This window comes from Mirounga leonina, unplaced genomic scaffold (genome assembly GCF_011800145.1).
Source record: "Mirounga leonina isolate KUSES-001 unplaced genomic scaffold, KU_Mleo_1.0 Mir_175, whole genome shotgun sequence".
Classification (NCBI taxonomy): domain Eukaryota; kingdom Metazoa; phylum Chordata; class Mammalia; order Carnivora; family Phocidae; genus Mirounga; species Mirounga leonina.
This window is the reverse complement of record NW_023270453.1, coordinates 22,656,696-22,677,099: the sequence shown is the minus strand read 5'-3', so window position 1 is coordinate 22,677,099 and position 20,404 is coordinate 22,656,696. Positions and strand designations below refer to the sequence as shown.

At 44.2% G+C, this 20,404-nt stretch overlaps 1 protein-coding gene across 11 annotated transcripts in view; it reads left to right on the top strand.

Moving 5' to 3' along the window:
* The first annotated feature begins 267 nt into the window (after positions 1–267).
* The window catches only part of MEIOB (meiosis specific with OB-fold), a 33,657-nt gene continuing 13,520 nt past the window's right edge, over positions 268–20,404 (top strand). For 8 of the 11 annotated variants that reach the window (XR_004682252.1, XR_004682254.1, XR_004682253.1 and 5 more), the window contains exons 1-10: positions 268–345; positions 1,370–1,528; positions 3,561–3,637; positions 5,887–5,944; positions 8,303–8,434; positions 10,378–10,450; positions 13,490–13,685; positions 15,967–16,067; positions 16,908–16,960; positions 17,054–17,149. Coding sequence is in view for 8 of the 11 variants with exons in the window: in XM_035021944.1 (XP_034877835.1) it covers positions 3,569–3,637; positions 5,887–5,944; positions 8,303–8,434; positions 10,378–10,450; positions 13,490–13,685; positions 15,967–16,067; positions 16,908–16,960; positions 17,054–17,149 (778 nt within the window). In the remaining 3 variants the exon portion in view is untranslated. Of the gene's footprint in view, positions 346–1,369; positions 1,529–3,560; positions 3,638–4,317; positions 4,367–5,886; positions 5,945–8,302; positions 8,435–10,377; positions 10,451–13,489; positions 13,686–15,966; positions 16,068–16,907; positions 16,961–17,053; positions 17,150–20,404 lie in introns of those variants that run through there. The other 3 variants (XM_035021945.1, XM_035021942.1, XM_035021943.1) reach the window with 3 other exon arrangements.

Genomic DNA, 20,404 nt, shown 5'->3' with positions numbered 1-20,404 from the left:
CAAGTCTCGCCGCTCAGGAGCGGGCCCACAGAGAGACCTCGGGGGCGGAGCCAGAGGGAGGGGAGGGGTGAAGGGCGGGAGAGGGCGGAGTCAGAGAGGGGCTGGGCAGGGCGAGAGCAAGGCCGGAGTGTGGGGCGGGTCGAAAAGTGGGGCGAGGACTGAGCCGGGGTGAAGGGCGGGGCGAGGGTGGGGGCTGAGGGTGGGGCTACTAGGGCGGAGTCGGAGTGTAAGGCGGGGCCGTGGGCGGGGCTTGCGCTAACGGTCGCGCGGCGCGCTGCGGGCGGAGCGCGCTGTGGAGAGGCTGTGGAGCGCCGGGCCTGGCGGGCGCGAGGAGCGGCGGCTGAGGTGAAGGCCTGGCCCGGGCGGCGCGTTCTGTGAGGCGCGGGCGCGCGAGGGGGCCTGCGGCGCTGCGGGGTGCGGACCGAGTTGGGGCGCCAGTCACGCGGTTGTCCTTTCCTTTGCTGCCGTTTCGGGGCGCGGCGTCCCGAAGTGGGGTTCGTCCCCGGGACGCGGGGACGCCCGGTTCCGTGAGGGCGGACCACGAAGGGCGTGGCTGGCGGGGCCCGGTGTGCGGCCGCCGGCTGGGACCGCCCTGGTGCGAGCGGACCGAGGCGGCGTGGCTGCCGGCTCCCGTCAGAGCGGGGACGCCCGGCGGGTCCTCTCCTCGGGAAGCAGCGGAGGGAGGCTGGGCGCGCTGCTGGTGCAGAGCAGCCCGCGCGAGGGGAGACCCGCGGGAGGGGGCGGCGGGGGCGGTGTCCGTGCCGAGAGCGCGCTCGGCCGTGTGGCGGAGACGCGCAGGCGGCGCGGCGCCCGGGAACGCAGTCGGCGGACGTGGCGGCGGACCCGCGCTCGGCCTCCGTCCGCTCGCTCGTTCGGCCGGCTGAGAAGTGGAGCCCTGGTTTGCACTGCGGGTCCGGCTGACTGCGCTCCTCGGCAGTGTCAGAGCCAGCCCCGACGAGCGTGCCTGCCTCCCCCGGCTCCAGGGCCCCAGTGCCAGGTCTCCGCCCCCTCGGGGCCCTCCCGCCGGGCCGCGGAAGGCAGGCCCTGGGCCACACTCGAAGCTGCCCTTTATTATGATGATTTTTTTTTTTTTTTTAGATTTTATTTATTCATTCGACAGAGAGACACAGAGAGAGAGGGAACACAAGCGGGGATGCAGGAGAGGGAGAAGCAGGCTTCCCGTGGAGCAGGGAGCCCGATGCGGGGCTCGATCCCAGGACCCTGGGATCATGACCTGAGCCGAAGGCAGACGCTTAACCGACTGAGCCACTCAGGCGCCCCTATTATGATGATTTTTAATGATTTTATTTTTAGAAATCATCATTCTTTCATCGACAGAGTTTGCTTAAAAAAAATTTTTTTTTTTAAGTAATCTCTACACCCAGTGTGGAGTTGGAACTCACAACCCGGAGACCGAGAGTCGTGTGTTCTACCCACGGAGCCAGCCAGACGCCCCAGGGTGTTGCCCTTCAAAAGTGGGAGGAGGGCTCCGAGCCCAGGAAGGGGGATTCCAAGATCTGGACCCGAGGTGAGGGGCTGTCCGAGATGGTCATGATGTACCCAGTGTCTGTAGTGTGGCGCCAGCCCAGAGCTGCGACGGTGCCACCACTTGACCTTAAACTGGACTGGGTATCTGCACCATTGCCAAGGGTCTGGAGCAGTGAGGCCTTGAGGCACTACACAGCTGCTCCTACCTCCAACGCTCTGTTTGCCTTGCTCCTCTCTGCGGTTCCTGGGTGAGGCACCAACTCCCAGCCCTACCTACCCCTGTCCTGATTCAGGGCCTGGCACAAATCAGACACTCAACCGACACGTGCTGCATGAATAACCGAAATTGAGTAAATCTACTGGTTTGGTGTAGCTGACCAATGTTATTACATTGAAACCCTTTACAGTGATGATATTGAGGACCAGCCACCATTTGATATTTTAATATCACTCATTTGATATTGAGTGCTTTTTATGCACGAGATAGCATTGAGATACACTCATGAAATTTCTTAAGGCCCCACCTCTGCTCTCATCTAGATATGAGGTTAAAATCACTACCATCCCCACACACAGTGTAACCAGGTTAGAGGTATTTGCAATAGAGTTTTGCTGTATTTTTTTTAGATTTTATTTATTTATTATTTATTATTGACAGGGAGCACAGGCAGGGGGAACAGCAGCCAGAGGGAAAGGAGAAGCGGGCTCCCCACTGAGTAGGGAGCGGGATGCGGGCCCCATCCCAGGACGCCGGGATCATGACCTGAGCCAAAGGCAGACGCTTAACCATCTGAGCTGCCCAGGCACCCCTGTATTTCTTTTCTTTTCTCTCCCCCCCCTTTTTTTTTAAAGATTTATTTATTTATTTATTTGACAGAGATAGAGATAGCAAGAGCAGGAACACAAGCAGTGGGAGTGGGAGAGAGAGAAGCAGGCTTCCCCAGGAGGAGGGAGCCCGATGTGGGACTTGATCCCAGGACTCTGGGATCATGACCAGAGCCGAAGGCAGACGCTTAACGACTGAGCCACCCAGGCGCCCCTCTTTTTTCTTTTCAATTTATTCACCCATTTGAGAGAGAGACAGAGTACACATGTGCTCCAGCAGGGGGAGGGAAAGAGAGAACCCCAAGCGGACGCCCCCTGAGCACAGACCCCCTCCGCCCCAGGCTCTATGCCACAACACAACCAAGCCACCCAGGGGCCCTGAATTTTGCTGTATTTCTAAAAGTAGGCTCTATGCTAATAAATATTTAAATCTGCAAATGTCCCATTGAATCATCTTTCATCTGAAACTAAATTTACAGGGTGCACAAAAATTGCTAAATTAGTGAGGCGCTTGGGTGGCGCGGTCTGTCAAGTGTCTAGCTCTTGGTTTCTGGCTCTGGTCATGATCTCAGGGTCATGAGATGGCTCCATGCTGGTGGTGGAGCCTGCTTAAGATTCTACCTCTTCCTCTGCCCCTCCCTCGCAATAAATAAATCTTTTAAAAAAACTCATGTTCTCTGGTTTACTGAAACTAACATGCCATCACACATAAGATGCCTCTTACATTCAGAAATACTAAAATGTAAAAAGAATTGCTAAATTATACATTCTTATCAGTTTAAATTATACATTCTTTGGAAAGTGAAAGTTAAAAATTGAAACCTAACTATATCATTCAAAACTGTAAAAGGACATTTTGAAACATGTTTTTTGCAGATTTGATCTGTACTTACATTTCACTGTTATAATAAAAAACTTTCCCCAAAGAGTGAGTAATATATTCAATGCTTTCCTAGATAATTTTTTAAAGATTTTATTTTTTACTTATTTGAGAGAGTGCGTGCATGCGTGCACAGGGGGGAGGGGCAGAGGGAGAGGGAGAAAGAGTCACAAGCAGACTCTGCACTCTGTGAGGAACCCCTACAGGGCTTGACCCCACAGCCCTGAGATCATGACCTGAGCCAAAACCAAGAGTCAACCGACTGTGCCACTCAAGCACCCCCCAGATGACTTTTTTTAATCTTGGAATTTTTCATGGGTTATTTCAGTTATTTAATTTTCATCAACTTATATTTTCTAAAATATAGATAAAAGAATGGCAAATTCCTTTGCATCAAAGACCTTCACCGCACTTTCAGATCTGCATCCAAATTTGGCTAATCTGGTAGGTTTTAATGACATAGTGGTTTGGTTGTTCTCTAATGAAACTTTAGGTGGTAATATTATATTATAGCAACACTATTGGTTCATTTGACACATGCATATATAATTGACAAGTATATTGGTATACTCATTCCATCAGTACAATTATTGATATTATAGATACCCCTAAGCCTCTTTGATTTTATGCCAGCTAAATGAAAATTAGTTTCTCTTTTGTCTAGAGTAGGACATTGTAGATATGGCTAGCAATGTTCAAAATGATCAAAAGTTTAATTGTATTACTTTCATTAAATATTTAATAACAGCTCAAATTTAGCATTGTAAAATTAGAACATTTTTGTTTGGCAATATCTATTCTCTAATCAAACTGTACTTAAGTTATAGACTTAAATACTTGGCACTATGCTCCTTTTATGACATAAAAGAATACAAAAGCTGTATTTGTGAAATATGTGAAAATCCACTTTTAACTGAAGGGTTGTTGGGGAATTCAATCATTTCAAATATGCCAAGACTGTTTTTAGTCAAAACAAAATCTAGGTGGAATCATCTTATGAGGTGAAGAACTGCCCTGAGCAGTCCGTTGTTTACATTTGGCATTTACAAATCAGATTTCTTAAAATGGGATACATTTATATGTAACCGTACTGTGCAGTTAAAGTTTATTAATGTTAAAAATAGGGGGCCCAAGTCCTTCTGAATGGAGGACCAGAAAAAGAAAGAAAGAAAGGTAAGTGATTTGTTCATTTCCTCTTCAGTTAGAAAGCTTTGCCAATATTTCCATTAGTTATATTTTTCCAACACAATTTGGTGAGATCAACATGCATATGGAATTTAAGAAATAACAGCAGTGTGTCTAAATGTAGTAAGATTAGTTAATAGCTCAGCTAGAATGTGGTAGTCTTAACAGCTTGAACATATTTTAAATGTAACAGATTATTGCAAGGTTAAAATCAGTTGCTAGAATTAGTGTAAGTTTAGGTTTATCCTTTCAGGAAAAGGTAGTTATTTTTGGTTCCTTTTTTTTTTAAGATTTTATTTATTTACTTGAGAGAGAGAGATACAGCAAGAGAGGGAACACAGGCAGGGGGAGTGGGAGAGGGAGAGGGAGAAGCAGGCTTCTCGCTGAGCAGAGAGCCCAGTGTAGGGCTCCATCCCAGGACCTTGGGATCATGACCTGAGCCGAAGGCAGACACTTAACTGAGCCACCCAGGCGCCCTTTATTTTTGTTTCTTAAAGTACTTTTTAAATATTCAGTTTTTTTTTTTTTTAAGATTTTATTTATTTATTTGAGAGAGAGAGAATGAGAGAGAGCCCATGAGAGGGGGGAGGGTCAGAGGGAGAAGCAGACTTCCTGCCGAGCAGGGAGCCCGATGCGGGACTCGATCCCAGGACTCCAGGATCATGACCTGAGCGGAAGGCAGTCGCTTAACCAACTGAGCCACCCAGGCGCCCTTAAATATTCAGTTTTTATCTGGTAGTCGCCAAAGAGACATTAAAATGCTTAAGGAGATGTTAATATCTTTAAGGTTTAAGATCTAGGACTTTAGAGCTTAGATTTATTAGCAGCAATGTATAAGTTTTGTTACAGTCTAACTTATATTACTGTTTAGGATGTTTGGATTAAGAAGCTAGGCAATTTTATGTGGATTGTTAGAAAATCCTATATTAGGGCGCCTGGGTGGCTCAGTCGGTTAAGCGTCTGCCTTTGGCTCAGGTCATGATCCCAGGGTTCTGGGATCGAGCCCCATGTCAGGCTCCCTGCTTCGTGGGAGCCTGCTTCTCCCTTTCCTCCCTGCTCGTGCTTTCTCTCGCTATCTCTGTCACTATCTGTCTCTCTCTCTCAAATAGATAAATAAAATCTTTTAAAAAATCCTATATTAAAGAAAGCTTTGAAGACCGTGGCAAATTAAATTGTGTATACATGTGCTTTGAATGAATTCGGTGAGAACTGATAGCACAGGGCAGCTACTGTGCTCCAACTAGTGACTAAAAATAAAGTAGAAACATGCTAAGTATTAAGTGATTATATTTGTAATAACAGTTAACTGTCCTGTTACTTTGTACTAGTCCTTGTGGAATTGAACATTTATGAAGTTCTTTAGATGTTTTTCTGGAGTAAATATATTTAAATGGCTCCTAGTCAAAAATGTTTGTTAGAGCCAGTAAAATATAACAAGTCCATGAAATTAAATTTACCATCTACGTCTGTGTTTAATATTTGTCTTCTATAACCCTTTTGTTTTTCAGAAAATAATTGGTATAGTTATTGGGAAAACAGATGTCAAAGGCTTTCCAGACAGAAAAAGCTGAGTTCTATTTAACTTTTTACTTCATTTTTCATCAAGTGTGGCTTTTGACTACAACAAAGTGTATTTAAGTGATTAAATTTCTCATGCCTGTTTAACTCCTTAAGAGCAGTGGCCATTGTATGGTAAAGTACTCAATTTAAGGCCATATGTGTGAGGACATTAAAACCATTTTTAATGACATGTAAGGCTGTGTGGCTCCATGTTAGTGATCACTTTCAGCCTAAGAGATACAAATACACAGGAAAATCTAAGACAGAAAATGTTAAGGAACAGGGTTTTCGAGCAGAGATGTGTCTTGATAGAGGAGCATGGAGGGAGAGAAGTATGGCAGCAGTATCAACCAGACAATCCAGTGAATAAAATTAACCTTTCACATGTGGAAAATACAGTTAACTCTGGCTGTAGTGGCTCTTATTGAGTTGCTTGAACTGTATAAAAGTTTTAGGACTATGGAAACAATCCAAGACTAAAATTAGATTTTTTATTTTTATTTTTAAAAAAGATTTTATTTATTTATTTGACAGAGACATAGAGAGGGAACACAAGCAGGGGGAGTGGGAGAGGGAGAATCAGGCTTCCCGCTGAGCAGGGAGCCCGATGCGGGGCTCGATCCCAGGACCCTGGGATCATGACCTGAGCCGAAGGCAGACACTTAACAACTGAGCCACCCAGGCACTCCTAAAATTAGATTTTTTAAATCAAGTTTAAAATCAAATTTTCAAACTTCTGTAGTTGACACTCAATGATAAGATATAAAATGCCAGGGGCACCTGGTTGGCTCAGTCATTAAGCGTCTGCCTTTGGCTCAGGTCATGATCCCAGGGTCCTGGGATCGAGCCCCGCATCCAGCCCCGCATCGGGCTTCCTGCTCCGCGGGAAGCCTGCTTCTCCCTCTCCCACTCCCTCTGCTTGTATTCCCTCTCTCGTTGTGTCTCTCTCTGTCAAATAAATAAATAAAATCTTAAAAAAAAAAGATATAAAATGCCAAAACTTATGAAAGGTTACAGTATAAACACTTCTGTGTGGCTTAAGGGTGTCAGCTCTAGTCAGCCAGGCAGTGATTTTGGCAGAAGAAGACATTAATTTTGTTTGAATCACCTAGATAACTGTGGCTGTTTTTTGGCTCATGGTGTAGTGACGGTTCCTTTATTTTAATTTCATTAATATTCTATTATCATGTTTGATGTAAATATTTGCTTATGTCTTCACTTCATCATGATTAATTAGATCAGAATTACCATTTGAATAGTTTGAGAAAGTCTATGTATCTGTTTTCTAAGCTCTAAAAGGAATAACTTAAAACACATGAATTAGGAAAATGTCAGTATTTAAAGTATTTGCTGAAATCACAACAATGAAATACAATTTTCACCTCACAGACTATGCAGGTAGTGATTCCCGTAGTGTTGGAGTACTTTATGATGATATGTACAGAACTCCTTTTTTGGAGAAGACATGTTTACTGACTTAAAAAAAAACCATTACACACATGTTACATACCTATTTTCACAAAACATTCAAGCACTACAGAAGGTCATGGAATAGAAAAATGGAATTCTTAATTCAACCCCCAGCTCTTTCCAGCCTAGTCTCCTCCCCAAAGGTAAATGCTAATAACAGTTTAGTAGATATCTATAATTTATGTATATATGTTAGGTTGTGTTACTTTTTTAATTAGCAAAAAACAGCAGGGCCATTTTATTTTGGGAAAAAATGTACCTGCTGACCCCTAGTGGCACCATTTACTAGTACACATTTATTTGTTTTGAAATAATTTAGATCAGGGTGCCTGGGTGGCTCAGTCGTTAAGCGTCTGCCTTTGGCTCAGGTCATGATCCCAGGGTCCTGGGATCGAGCCCCGCATCGAGCCCCGCATCGAGCCCCGCATTGAGCCCCGCATCGGGCTCCCTGCTCGGCGGGAAACCTGCTTTCCCTCTCTCACTCCCCCTGCTTGTGTTCCCTCTCTCGCTGTCTCTCTCTGTCAAATAAATAAATAAAATCGTTAAAAAAAAAAAAAAGAAATAATTTAGATCAGAATCATGACTTAGGTTGGAACTATAACAGTAAGAGGGAAATGGAGAATCTAAGCTAAAATCTGTATGGTTCCAGCCGACGTATCATTTCCCTCCAAGTACACAGATAACTGGGGAAAGGGAACAGAGGGATCAATAGTGAGGTGAGTTATCTACTCTGACAGCTTTGAGATTCGTTAAAGCCTAACTTATCTTAGAATTGATATCTGCAATATTATTTTTACCATGTGTTTGAGTATGCTTATTATCATAATAATTATATTTGTTCAAACGTAAGATAAAAGTTTTCATTTGAAACATGAAAGCCTTGGTTTCCCTTAGATATTGGATCAGAGAGGTACACTTTCAGTTTTACCATTCGGGACTCACCAACCCATTTTGTAAATGCAACGTCCTGGGGCAGCGAAGGTTACATCAGGTCGCTTTCTGACAGCTTTAGGGTTGGCGAGTGCGGTAAGTTGGCATTGGTTCTGGGACTGTTTCTATTATAGTATTATTCCTGTGATATATTTGTGGGAACTACACTGAGGGAGTCAAAGTAAGACACAATTTATAATTTTTTTTTTTATTAAAAGATTTTATTTATTTATTTGAGAGAGAGAATGAGAGAGAGCACATGAGAGGGGGGAGGGTCAGAGGGAGAAGCAGACTCCCCGCCGAGCAGGGAGCCTGATGCGGGACTTGATCCAGGAACTCCAGGATCATGACCTGAGCCGAAGGCAGTCGCTTAACCAACTGAGCCACCCAGGCGCCCGACACAATTTATAATTCTTAAGAAAGTTATCAGAAAAAAGTCAGGCATTGAGAGAATAACACAAACATTCAGCATTTTATTGCTTGAAACATATAAATGTGATTGTTACATATTTTTACTAGGTAGCTTTATGATCTTTGGTTTTTTTCGTATTTCAGTTTGCATCAATTCTTGTTGCTATCACCATTTATCTTTCAGTAAACATAATAAGGCTGCTAAATAGCTTTTGATAAAAGAAAATATTTGAATTTTTAGTAGGAGTTTAAGAAGCTTTACTTTCAAAATACCAAATCTTTGGCATCCTTTACCCATCCCAGGATCCTTCTGATGGTACAGTGTCGTATAAAAAAACCAGGGCTTTGAAAATGGATAGAACGGATTCAGATCCTACTTCCAATATTTGTTTACATCATGGCTTTGAGAAAAGTGCTTAACCTTGTTGAGCCTCAACTATGAATGAGCACCCTACAGATTTTGTGGGTGTCAAAGGAGGTAGTATGCCTGGTATGAAGTGTAGAAAGTTTTCATTCCATGGATGGCAGCACTAGCCTCATACTGGAAACAAGAAAGCACGATACCAGCTCTCTTTTGTGGTAGAAAAAAGAAGGGCAAGAGTAATGCACATAATTAAACCACTCTCCAAAACTGCACAGTTAGGCAGGTTATTACCTGTCCCTGTCACTTAGCACCTACTCATACATTTAATGCCTCATATTATGAACTTGCAGGGTTGTGTGTTGTTTCTCTCTAACTGAATAATAAGGTACTTGAACATATGGACTGTGAAGGCAGAAAACTTTGTAAACTTCACAGGGCCCAGTACTACTAGAAACATTCTTTGGATGAATGCCAGTGTGATAGTTATATGGAGCTAAAGATATATTTTGGTATTAAACTATAGGTTGATGGTTGTGAGGATGAATGAGGTAAGGGATCTTAAAAGCACAAAGTTGGCAATAATTTTAAATCTAAATAGGATCTTAGTGTGGAGGTGTGTAAAGATTACAGATTTTTGATTCAGAACAACTATAAGTCTAGCCCTACTAGTTTCTAGATATAAAACCTCCAGCAAGTTATTTAACCTCTGTGAACTTCAATTTCTTCATTTGTAAAAAGGGGTAATCATGGAATAGTTATGTGAGGAATCAGCAAAACAGACACAAAAAGGTCTGACAAGACCATAAGGAAACAGAACCCTTAAAATGTTTAGCCATAAGCCGATAAGTTGTGGAGCTGGAATCTGGAGCCAGATTGTGCATGGCTCTTTCTGCCCCAATGGCTGTTGTTTCCAAAGGCAGCCGTGAATTGGGTGAAGTTCATTTAAAGTATATGTTTTATGGAAGGGCAGGTCGTAACCAGATCACATGTTCAGTGTAACTAATCAATTAAACAATATTAATGCAGGTCATATGTTGGGATTTAAAGACAAAACATAAGAAATGTCATCTGGGATCAAATTGATGGTCAGACCCAAGGATTCTGAGGATTCCGTGTCTCAGTGACACAAGGAGAGGACTGGGAAGGATATGCTACGCTGACTCAGAAATTAGAAATAACATTGTAATGTTCGTCGTGATGTATACTTGTTTTTACGTATCTAGTTACTTTTTGTAATAGCATCATACTTTTCCTTCTGTTGCAGTGATAATTGAAAATCCCCTGATTCAAAGAAAGGAATTAGAAAGAGAAGAAAAATTCAGCCCTGCAACTCCTGGGTAAATAATCCAGCACAGAGCCAACAGCCTTTGTTGTGTCTGTGTGTCAGATTAGCGGAGAATTTACTGAGGGTATATGCTTCAATTTGAAAAATAGGAGTTTAATTCTTCCTCACAGTATTTACCTTTGATTATGAAATAATTTATGTTGATATAGGATTACGTGAAAACATGGCTGTTTTTAGTACTTTTATTCTCAGATTTAGAAAAAAAAATTTTTTTTTTAAAGATTTTATTTATTTGAGAGAGAGAGCACATGAGAGAGGGGAGGGTCAGAGGGAGAAGCAGACTCCCTGCTGAGCAGGGAGCCCAATGCGGGACTCGATCCTGGGACTCCAGGATCATGACCTGAGCCAAAGGCAGTCGCTTAACCAACTGAGCCACCCAGGCACCCTAGAAAAATTTGCCTCTAGTCACATTAAAGCTGAGCAATGAGAAAGATAAATCTTGGAAGTCCTATAGATGTATCATGTCAAAGTAAAACTCTGCCTACATGCCTTCCTATCTTAGTTCAGGTTCACTGGAGGCAGAGCTGAGAGGAGGATTTTTGTGTAAGTGGTTTGTTGAGGGAGAGCTTTCTGGAACAGCCTGTAAGGATAAGATCAGGGGACAGCAGAGAGGCAGGTTCAGCGGGAGCCCAGCTCAGCCCGCCTGGCCCCAGGGCGAGCTCTGGAGCATGAGTGGCACCATGCCACTGAAGGTGAGGGGACTGGGCTTTTGTGGCCTGGATTCACAAGTTATTGGCTACGTCCACTCCCCACCACTGGCATTTCTGCCTGAGGGCAACTCTCCAGAGCAAGGTGACACTGGTAAAGGGCTCTGAGTGGGGCACAGCAGTCTCCCATTTCGACCCCTTCCCACCTACTGTTCTGACCTCATAGCAGACCCCAAGTTTCATTTCTGTGCTGCCACACAGATTCCTCTCTACCCTGTGAACACCCTGGGCTCATTCTGCACTGTCGGCTTTTGCACACTCACTTCCCTCTGCACAGAACAGTCTTCTCCCATCTGCTTTGTTTGCTCCTTCTCCTCATTGATGTGTCACTTTGTATGAAACCTCCTCAGTCCTTCTCCATTTACTCTGTGTGTAGTGGCCTTTCCAGTCCGTCACTAGGACTTTGCCCTGTGCTGTTATCGTCATAACCCACTGTCTGAGATTATTTGATTAATTGTTGTCTGTTTCCCTCTCACACATGTGAACTCCATGACAGCAAAGGTCTTGTCCGTCTTCTTCACCACTGTATTCCCTATGCCTAGACTAGGTTCTGGCACATACTAGCTCTTGGTAGATATTGACGGAATGAATGGATAAATGGATGGAGAGAGGGAGGAAGGGTGGGGGCGAAGAGCGTTCTTGGCAGAGGGAACAAATATGAAACCTCCTGGCCTTTTCCAGAACAGTTAACAGTAGGTTGAACCATGTGAAACTGTTGACATTTGACTATTTTTGGTCTAAAACTGTCAGTTTCATAGTCCAGTAGTCTGATATGGCTGGGCTTTAGGGCAAGGGCAGGGGAGCAGTGGAAGGAAAAGCTTGAGAGAGAAGCAGAGACGCTTCCCAGACAGCTTTGCCTGGCATACCAACTTCATTCTTTGCCAGTGGCTAGCCCAGAAGGTCTTTGAGCTGGGAAATAGTATGTCCATATTTGTGGTTTAGGACAATCATTTCAGCAACCTGAGTGGGGAGGGAAGCTTAGGAGACAAGATAGTAGTTCAGGTGAGAAGTGATGAGGGAAACACCTAACGAAGTAGCAGGGGGAGGCGCGGGAGGAAGGCCTGGGTTAGAGGGCTGGAAAGAGGCTCCATGAGGGGACTTGGGAGTTGATTGGCTGGAGGGGGAAGAACACGTTGATTGGAGTTCAGTGTGTAGATATTGGGCATCTACTGCACAGAGAGCATCACAGGAGGAAGTCAAGCACTGTCCTGATGCAGGCAGGGCAGTCAGTGTCACAGGGGCAGAAATGACGGGATACCCCCACCCTGACATATTAGAGGGCTTTTATTTATTTATTTATTTATTTATTTATTTATTTATTTATTTATTTATTTTTAAGACTTTATTTATTTATTTGACAGAGAGAGACACAGCGAGAGAGGGAACACAAGCAGGGGGAGCGGGAGAGGGAGAAGCAGGCTTCCCGCTGAGCAGGGAGCCCGATGCGGGGCTCGATACCAGGACCCTGGGATCATGACCTGAGCCGAAGGCAGACGCTTAACGACTGAGCCACCCAGGCGCCCCTAGAGGGCTTTTATACTCCTGTTTTACAGAGAAGAAAACTGAAGCTCAGAGTTCGGGGCATGGTGAGAAACTAGTAAGCTTAGAACTCAGGCACAAATTGGTCCTCAAAACATTTTCTTAATGAAAATACATTTTTTTTTACTTATTTATTTTTTAAAGATTTTATTTATTTATTTGACAGAGAGACAGCGAGAGAGGGAACACAAGCAGGGGGAGTGGGAGAGGGAGAACTGGGGGAGTGGGAGAGGGAGAAGCAGGCTTCCCACATGAGCAGGAGCCCGATGTGGGGCTCGATCCCAGGACCCTGGGATCATGACCTGAGCCGAAGGCAGACGCTTAACTGACTGAGCCACCCAGGTGCCCTGAAAATACATTTTATTATTTTATTATTTTTATTTTATTTTATTTTTATTTTTAGATTTTATTTATTTATTTGACAGAGAGAGAGAGCAAAAGTGGGGGGGCAGAGGGAGAAGCAGGCTCCCTACTGAGCAGGGAGCCCGATGCGATGCGGGGCTCAATGGACCATAGGATCATGACCTGAGATCATGACCTGATCATAACCTGAGCTGAAGGCAGCCGCTTAACCGACTGAGCCACCCAGGCACCCCTGAAAATACATTTTAGACAAAAAAAAAATATTTCACAACAGTTTTCAATGTTTCTCAGAGTAAAAAATATCAATTTTCTTAATATAGTCTAAATCACAACCAAAAAGATAATTTAATGTGAATCTGGAAGTATTTTTCTATTAGAAAGTCACTTGATATTAATTGTTTTTGTATGTTTTTGCAATTTAGCAACTATAAACTATTGCTCAGTGAGAATCACTCCACGGTAAAAATTTGTTCCAGTTACCAAGTGGACACCAAGCTCCTTGCTTTGATATACTTACCTGTTAAAGAGTCTCGTGATTTTTATTCATTGGGTGACATTGTTGCAAATGGATGCAGTCTGGATGGGAGGATTATTAACGTGCTTGCGGCGGTGAGGTCGGTAAGTTAAAGCCTCAACAAAGCCACCCTCTCTTTGGTGGGCAGTCCTATCACTTCCCTTCTGTTTGGAAAGTCATAACCAGCTGGAGTCAATTTTCTTGATCCATAGTAACTTGAATTAAGAAAATGGTGGCACTTCTCATCAATGTCAGAGGAGCAGTTTATCTGGGAATGAATAGCAAAATAAAATTGAATTTGAATGTTAAATGCAGCACACTCCTAAATGATCTACTAACTGTGAGAGCTTTGCATACTTCGGTGAAACAAAGACACAAGTGGAAAGGGTAAATTCATGGACTTGAAGATTTGCATGGAGTTTCTCGAGGGGATGTAAGTTGGAGGACTCATGGAGTCCACTCATGTGTGTGCTCAGAGGTGTCCTGAGATGGGCGTGGGCATACCCATCGTGTGGCTGGCGTGACCTCGTGCAGGCATCATGGGGCCCTGGGGAGCCTCCCAACAACCCGTACACCATCACCTCCCTCTTACACAGTTGCTGCAGTGAGTTTCAAACTTTGTTGGACAGACTGGTCACTTGGCAGACATTCAGAGGTAGATCTCAAAAGTACAGTTTCACAGACACAAAAAAGTACATGGAGAAAATTAAAGGGGCAGGACCAATTCCTCAACGTGGGGAGTAAGGATAGTCAGAGACCACATACAAAAGCGTGAAATGTTGTAAGTAATTGCTCATTGCTTTTCTGTATTAAATGACAGTGTCAACTCTCCCTGTTGACAGGCCTATGACGGTGGAGGCCACGACTGCTTTATTGTCCACCCTAGCCCCAGCCTAGCCCAGTGCCCAGCACAGTGAGCATTCAGTGTAATTCAGGACAGAGGAATAAATTCCCTCCGTGACAGTCTTGAACAATACGAGAAATCACTTTCTAGGCAATTTAGCTTCAATCTTACATAAAAGCAGGATATTATCTTGATTTCCCTGCAGTTCTATACAATGCCATTATATTACAATGTAGTTAGAATTTTCTCAAACTCAGTATAAGCAAAAGCCTGCGACAGCATTTTCCACTTCCCCGGCCATGAGTCTGGCACGCTCTTTTGTAGGAGGACATGACTTCTTGTGTGTATGTCTTTCTTCTACCATTTTGCTTCCATCCCTCTTACATTTCCTTTTCTTCACATTTTTGTTTAGCCCTTTCTCTCTTCCTTCTCACCTTCTCTCTCTCTTCACGTTAGAATCCTCTTCATAGAATTCTCTTGTGTGCTGGGATATGTCAGACCTCTGTCATACTCTGGCTGTCCTTTCCTCTGACTTTCTTTCTAGATCCTGCTTTTGTGCAGGCAGCTGCAAGTCTTCCTTCAGCTCCTTCCCCTGGAGCTCAGCTCTGAAGGAATGCAGTGGTGACAGCAGCATAAGGGGGCAGCCAGCTGACCAGGCTTGGGCCACTGTTACGCAGCTGGCAGAGGGGCCTGCTCTTCCCTTTGAGAACTCGCTGTGGGTACAGAAGGACCTCTGAGTTTACTCCCACTTCCATGATCCTCTTACCCCATGTGGGTCAAGCTAGACGGTGTGTCAAGGTGGCCTCCCGTACGTCCCTCATTTGGTCTTCACCACCTTATTCCCACGGAGGGAGCAAAGAAGGCATTGGATCCTACCTGTGCCAGCAAGCTGAGGATGCTGAGGTGTAGGAAGACTGAGTTCTTCCAGTCACATATACTCCATGCCAGGCTCTGCGCTAAGCCATGGGCGTCACAGATGTTGAAAATATATTTTCCATCCTTAGTGAGTCCACCTAGATGCCGTATGGGGGCTTGTCATGGAGCATTGTTTCTGACATGTTGAAAAGACCCCACAGTCTTTTTTTTTTTTTTTAAAGATTTTATTTATTTATTTGAGAGAGAGAGAATGAGAGACAGAGAGCATCAGAGGGAGGAGGGTCAGAGGGAGAAGCAGACTCCCTGCCGAGCAGGGAGCCCGATGCGGGACTCGATTCCGGGACTCCAGGATCATGACCTGAGCTGAAGGCAGTCGCTTAACCAACTGAGCCACCCAGGCGCCCCAACCCCACAGTCTTAAAGCACATATTTTTGTCTCTTACTTCAATCAAAGTGTGTAACTTACAAATTCAGCTAAAGACACCTAATTTAGAAATAGATGCTTTTAAAGCCTTCAAATATATATTAGTGAATAGCAAATATATTGCTATTTTGATTTTTTAATTAGCTGTTTAAAAGGTAAACATTTGAATGTTTCCACCGATAAACATTTATGTACCTCTACAACTGTAGGTGAAGAATAATGATTTCCTTCAATTTCTAAGGTTGGAGAGCCAAAATACTTTACAACTTCAGACCGGAGAAAAGGCCAGAGGTGTGAGGTGAAGCTCTATGATGAGACAGAGTCTTCTTTTGCAATGATATGGTAACTTCCTACATCTGTTCCAAACCGTGAAATCCCTGCTGTTAGCACCAAGACAGAATATTTTTATTTTATGAAAAAGATGATGGATTTCATAGTAGGAGAGGAATAATGATGGAAGAGAAATCATTATTAAAAAGGAAACCTTGCTCTTGTACACTGAGCGTTACAGTCTGTGCTGTAAGATTACCTTAAAATGAGCTCTTTGGACAGCACAGGATTATTTGGATGGACTCCACGATGACTGGTTCATTCCTGTCCTCTGCTTTATAACAGTGTGATTCATTAGGTCCCATTGGTAATGAACCAGCCAGATTCTCTGTGATTGCTGGGGTAATGCCCTGGAGTCAGGCCACAGGAATATGGTGGAAAAATATCCTGAAGCACCGCAGGGTAGAACATGGCATTGTTCAGACTCCAGATTTGAAGTGAATTTGAAACAGGCCTTCAACCCATCAAGTCCCCTGAACAGTTTATCCAATTCAGGGCCCTCTCTTAGTGGTCTGACAGAGTGATTGTAAAGGCTTTGGATTTGTAGTCACTTGGTTCTAACTAGCCTGGAGCAACCTAAGTAGTGGGGAAAGAAGGAACTGATGAGGCAGAAGTTGTCAAAGATGAATAGTGTCTAAGGATTGACTTATCACATGGACGTGAAATGCCCTGTGAAATAGACAGTGAATCCTGCAAAACACAGGAGAAGCCAACATCCTTCACTTGTGCCTTTGACAACTTGGGCAATTGTTAACTCCAGCCATTAAGACATTCTTTTTTTGGCAAATAATGTGGTCACTGCCACTTTTTTCTAACATATTCACTTTTTTACTTCTTTTTTAAAATACGCAGTTGGGATAATGAATCTATCCTGGTTGCACAGAGCTGGGTGCCACGAGACACAGGTATGATACTGCAATGATTGTGTTCACTGTTTATCATTTTTTAAACCCCCTTCCACATAAAAGTTGTAAAATGTCTTTTTTCCCCCTAAACAGTAATATTTGCCTCAGACGTAAAAATAAGTTTTGACAAATTTCGGAACTGCATGACAGCAACTGTAATCTCAAAAACCATTATTACGACTAATCCAGGTAAAAGGCCATCTGAAATGTTGTGTCCCTTTGGAAATGACTATGTCACACATTTCAGTGTTTGTACAATGTATTTAAGAATGAAACCAAGGGGTGCCTGGGTAGCTCAGTTGGTTGGGCGTCTGACTCTTTTTTTTTTTTTTTTTTAAGATTTTATCTATTTGACAGAGAGAGAACAGCGAGAGAGAGAACACAAGCAGGGGGAGTGGGAGAGGGAGAAGCAGGCTCCCCGCCAAACAGGGAGCCCAATGTGGAGCTCCATCCCAGGACCCTGGGACCATGACCCGAGCCGAAGGCAGACGCTTAATGACTGAGCCACCCAGGCACCTGGGCGTCTGACTCTTCTTTTGGCTCGGGTCATGGTCTCTGAGTTGTGGGATTAGCCCCAGTCGGGCCCAGAGTCTACTTAGGATTCTCCCCCTCTCCTTCTGCCCCTCTCTCCTCACTCACACATGCATGTGTACACACTTTTTTGCTAAAAAAAAAAAAAAAAAAAAGACAAAGCTTGGATTTCATTTGAATTAAAAGTGAAAGTTGCTTTATATGCTTTACATTTATATTTCTTTTTTTTCTTTTTAAATATTTATTTATTTGACAGAGAGAGACACAGTGAGAGAGGGAACACAAGCAGGGGAAGGGGAGAAGCAGGCTTCCCGCGGAGCAGGGAGCCCGATGTGGGGCTTGATCCCAGGACCCTGGGACCATGATCTGAGCCGAAGGCAGACGCCTAACGACTGAGCCACCCAGGCGCCCCTATATTTCTTTTTTTTTTTTTTAGATTTTATTTATTTATCTGTCAGAGAGTGTGCACAAGCAGGGGAGCGGCAAGCAGAGGGAGAAGCAGGCTCCTTGCTGAGCAGGGAGCCTAATGCAGGACTTGATCCCAGGACTCTGGGATCCTGACCTGAGCTGAAGGCAGACGTGTAACTGAATGAGCCACCCAGGTGTCCCTTTACATTTATATTTCTTAAACTTACAGTGAGCTATATCTTTGATGTCCTTACTAAAGAAAAGAAATGTGAAAAACCAGACTCATTTTTATTTTTAAAATTATTTATTTATTTATTTGAAAGAGAGAGAGAGAGAAATAGCAAGCACGAGCAGGGGAGAGGGGCAGAGGCAGAGGGAGAAGCCGACTCCCACTGAGCAGGGAACCCAACTCAGGACTCGATCCCAGGACCCCGGGATCATGGCCTGAGCTGAAGGCAAATGCTTAAGCGACTGAGCCACCCAGGCACCCCCAGACTCATTTTTAAAGCATCATCCCTTGTGATGATTCTGGTGAGATCAATGTAATTGATTGGATCACCTAAATTATTGACTATTTTATTTTTTAAAAGATTTTATTTATTTATTTATTTGACAGAGAGAGAGAGACAGCAAGAGCAGGAACACAAGCAGGGGAGTGGGAGAGGGAGAAGCAGGCATCCCACTGAGCAGGGAGCCCGATGTGGGGCTTGATCCTAGGACCCTGGGACCATGATCTGAGCTGAAGGCAGACGCTTAACGACTGAGCCACCCAGGCGCCCAATTACTATTTTAAAAATAAGTACAGTTTTACTGTATTCAAATAACTTAGTACTGGAACACGGGGAACATACATGTCACATCATTAGTTCATATCATAACAAAATGCCCAGAAGGCCCACCAGAGTGGTTATTGAAAGGAATTATAGCTTATTCCAACATGCAGTCTGGGAAACAGGGTCTGGGGAGACGTGAGGGGTTGGTGACCTTAAATATCCTCACAGTCCTCTGTACTGCAGATAGAGAGATGAGTTCAGCACCGTGGAAGAATGCAGAATTCCCGTGGTCCTTCCCAACCTCAGGAAGATGGAACTGTAATAGTGGGTCATTTCTGACAATAGCTCCCTCTGCTGGTCTCTAACAAAGCATCAACAGTGACTGATTTTTATTTTATTTTTTTTTAAAGATTTTATTTGACAGAGTGAGCAAATGAGCATGACCAGGGGAGAGGGGCAGAGGGAGAGGGAGAAGCAAGCTCCCAGCTGAGCAAGGAGCCCGACATGGGATTCGATCCCAGGACCTGAGATCATGACCTGAGCCGAAGGCAGACACTTCACCGACTGAGCCAGCCAGGTGCCCCTACAGTGACTGAGAATTACAAAGCAATTTTATGTCTTAGGCCAAACCATTATCAGAATTTTTTAAAGTAGCATTGCTATGAGATATGACATAAAATGACAAAACTCTGTACTACATAAGTGCACTAGACCTTGTGCATCCACCGAACACCATGTCCCTGAAAGTGGCATCATGGAAGGTGATGTGACATGCACATGCTGTGTGCAGGGCATCGTCCTGGGGGCTAGTGACAAAACACAAATTTCTCTGCCCATGTGAAGCTCACATTCTAGCAGGAGAGACACGGATGATAAACGATAAAGATAACACATCTGTGAATTATGAAATATTGAAGAAGAAAAAGAGGAACAGGGTCAGGAGAGTCCAGGGTGACATGGTGTATAGGGCAGGTTGCACTTTACAGAGGGTAGTCAGGTAGGCCTCCTTGGGAAGGTGACATTTGAGCAAAGACGTGATGAGGCAGTGGGGGGTTAACCCGGGAAAGAGCACCAGGCCCTTAGTACTGAAACAGCCAGTGCAAAGGCCCAGAGGTTGGCATGTGCCTGTGTGAGGGCAGAACAGCAAGGAGGCCAGTGTGGCTGGAGCTCATGGAGCACGGGCAGGAGGAGGAGTCAAGGTCAGAGGAGAAGGGTAGGTGTCAAGAAGGCCTTACAGGCTAATGAAAGAATGTTGGCTTTTACTCTGTAGCAAAGGGTTTGGAACAGAGCAGTGGACATTTTCTAAGTACTGAAAGGATCACTCTAGCTGCTTTGTTGTAAATTGATGGTGACACAACCACAATCTATTCTCAACATTTGGGACAAGAGTGCCACTCTTCAATTCCTTTTTTTTTTTTTTTTTTTGAGGGGCGTACTATGGTTTATTATTTTTAATAACTCATTAATATTAATAGTTTTGTTAGTATTATATAGAGTAATGTCAATGATTTTATTTTATTTTTTTTTAAAGATTTTATTTATTTGACAGAGAGACAAAGCGAGAGAGGGAACACAAGCAGGGGGAGCGGGAGAGGGAGAAGCAGGCTTCCCGGGGAGCAGGGAGCCCGATGTGGGGCTCGATCCCAGGACCCTGGGACCATGACCTGAGCCAAAGGCAGACGCTTAACGACTGAGCCACCCAGGTGCCCCAGGCCTGGGAAAATTTCTAAAA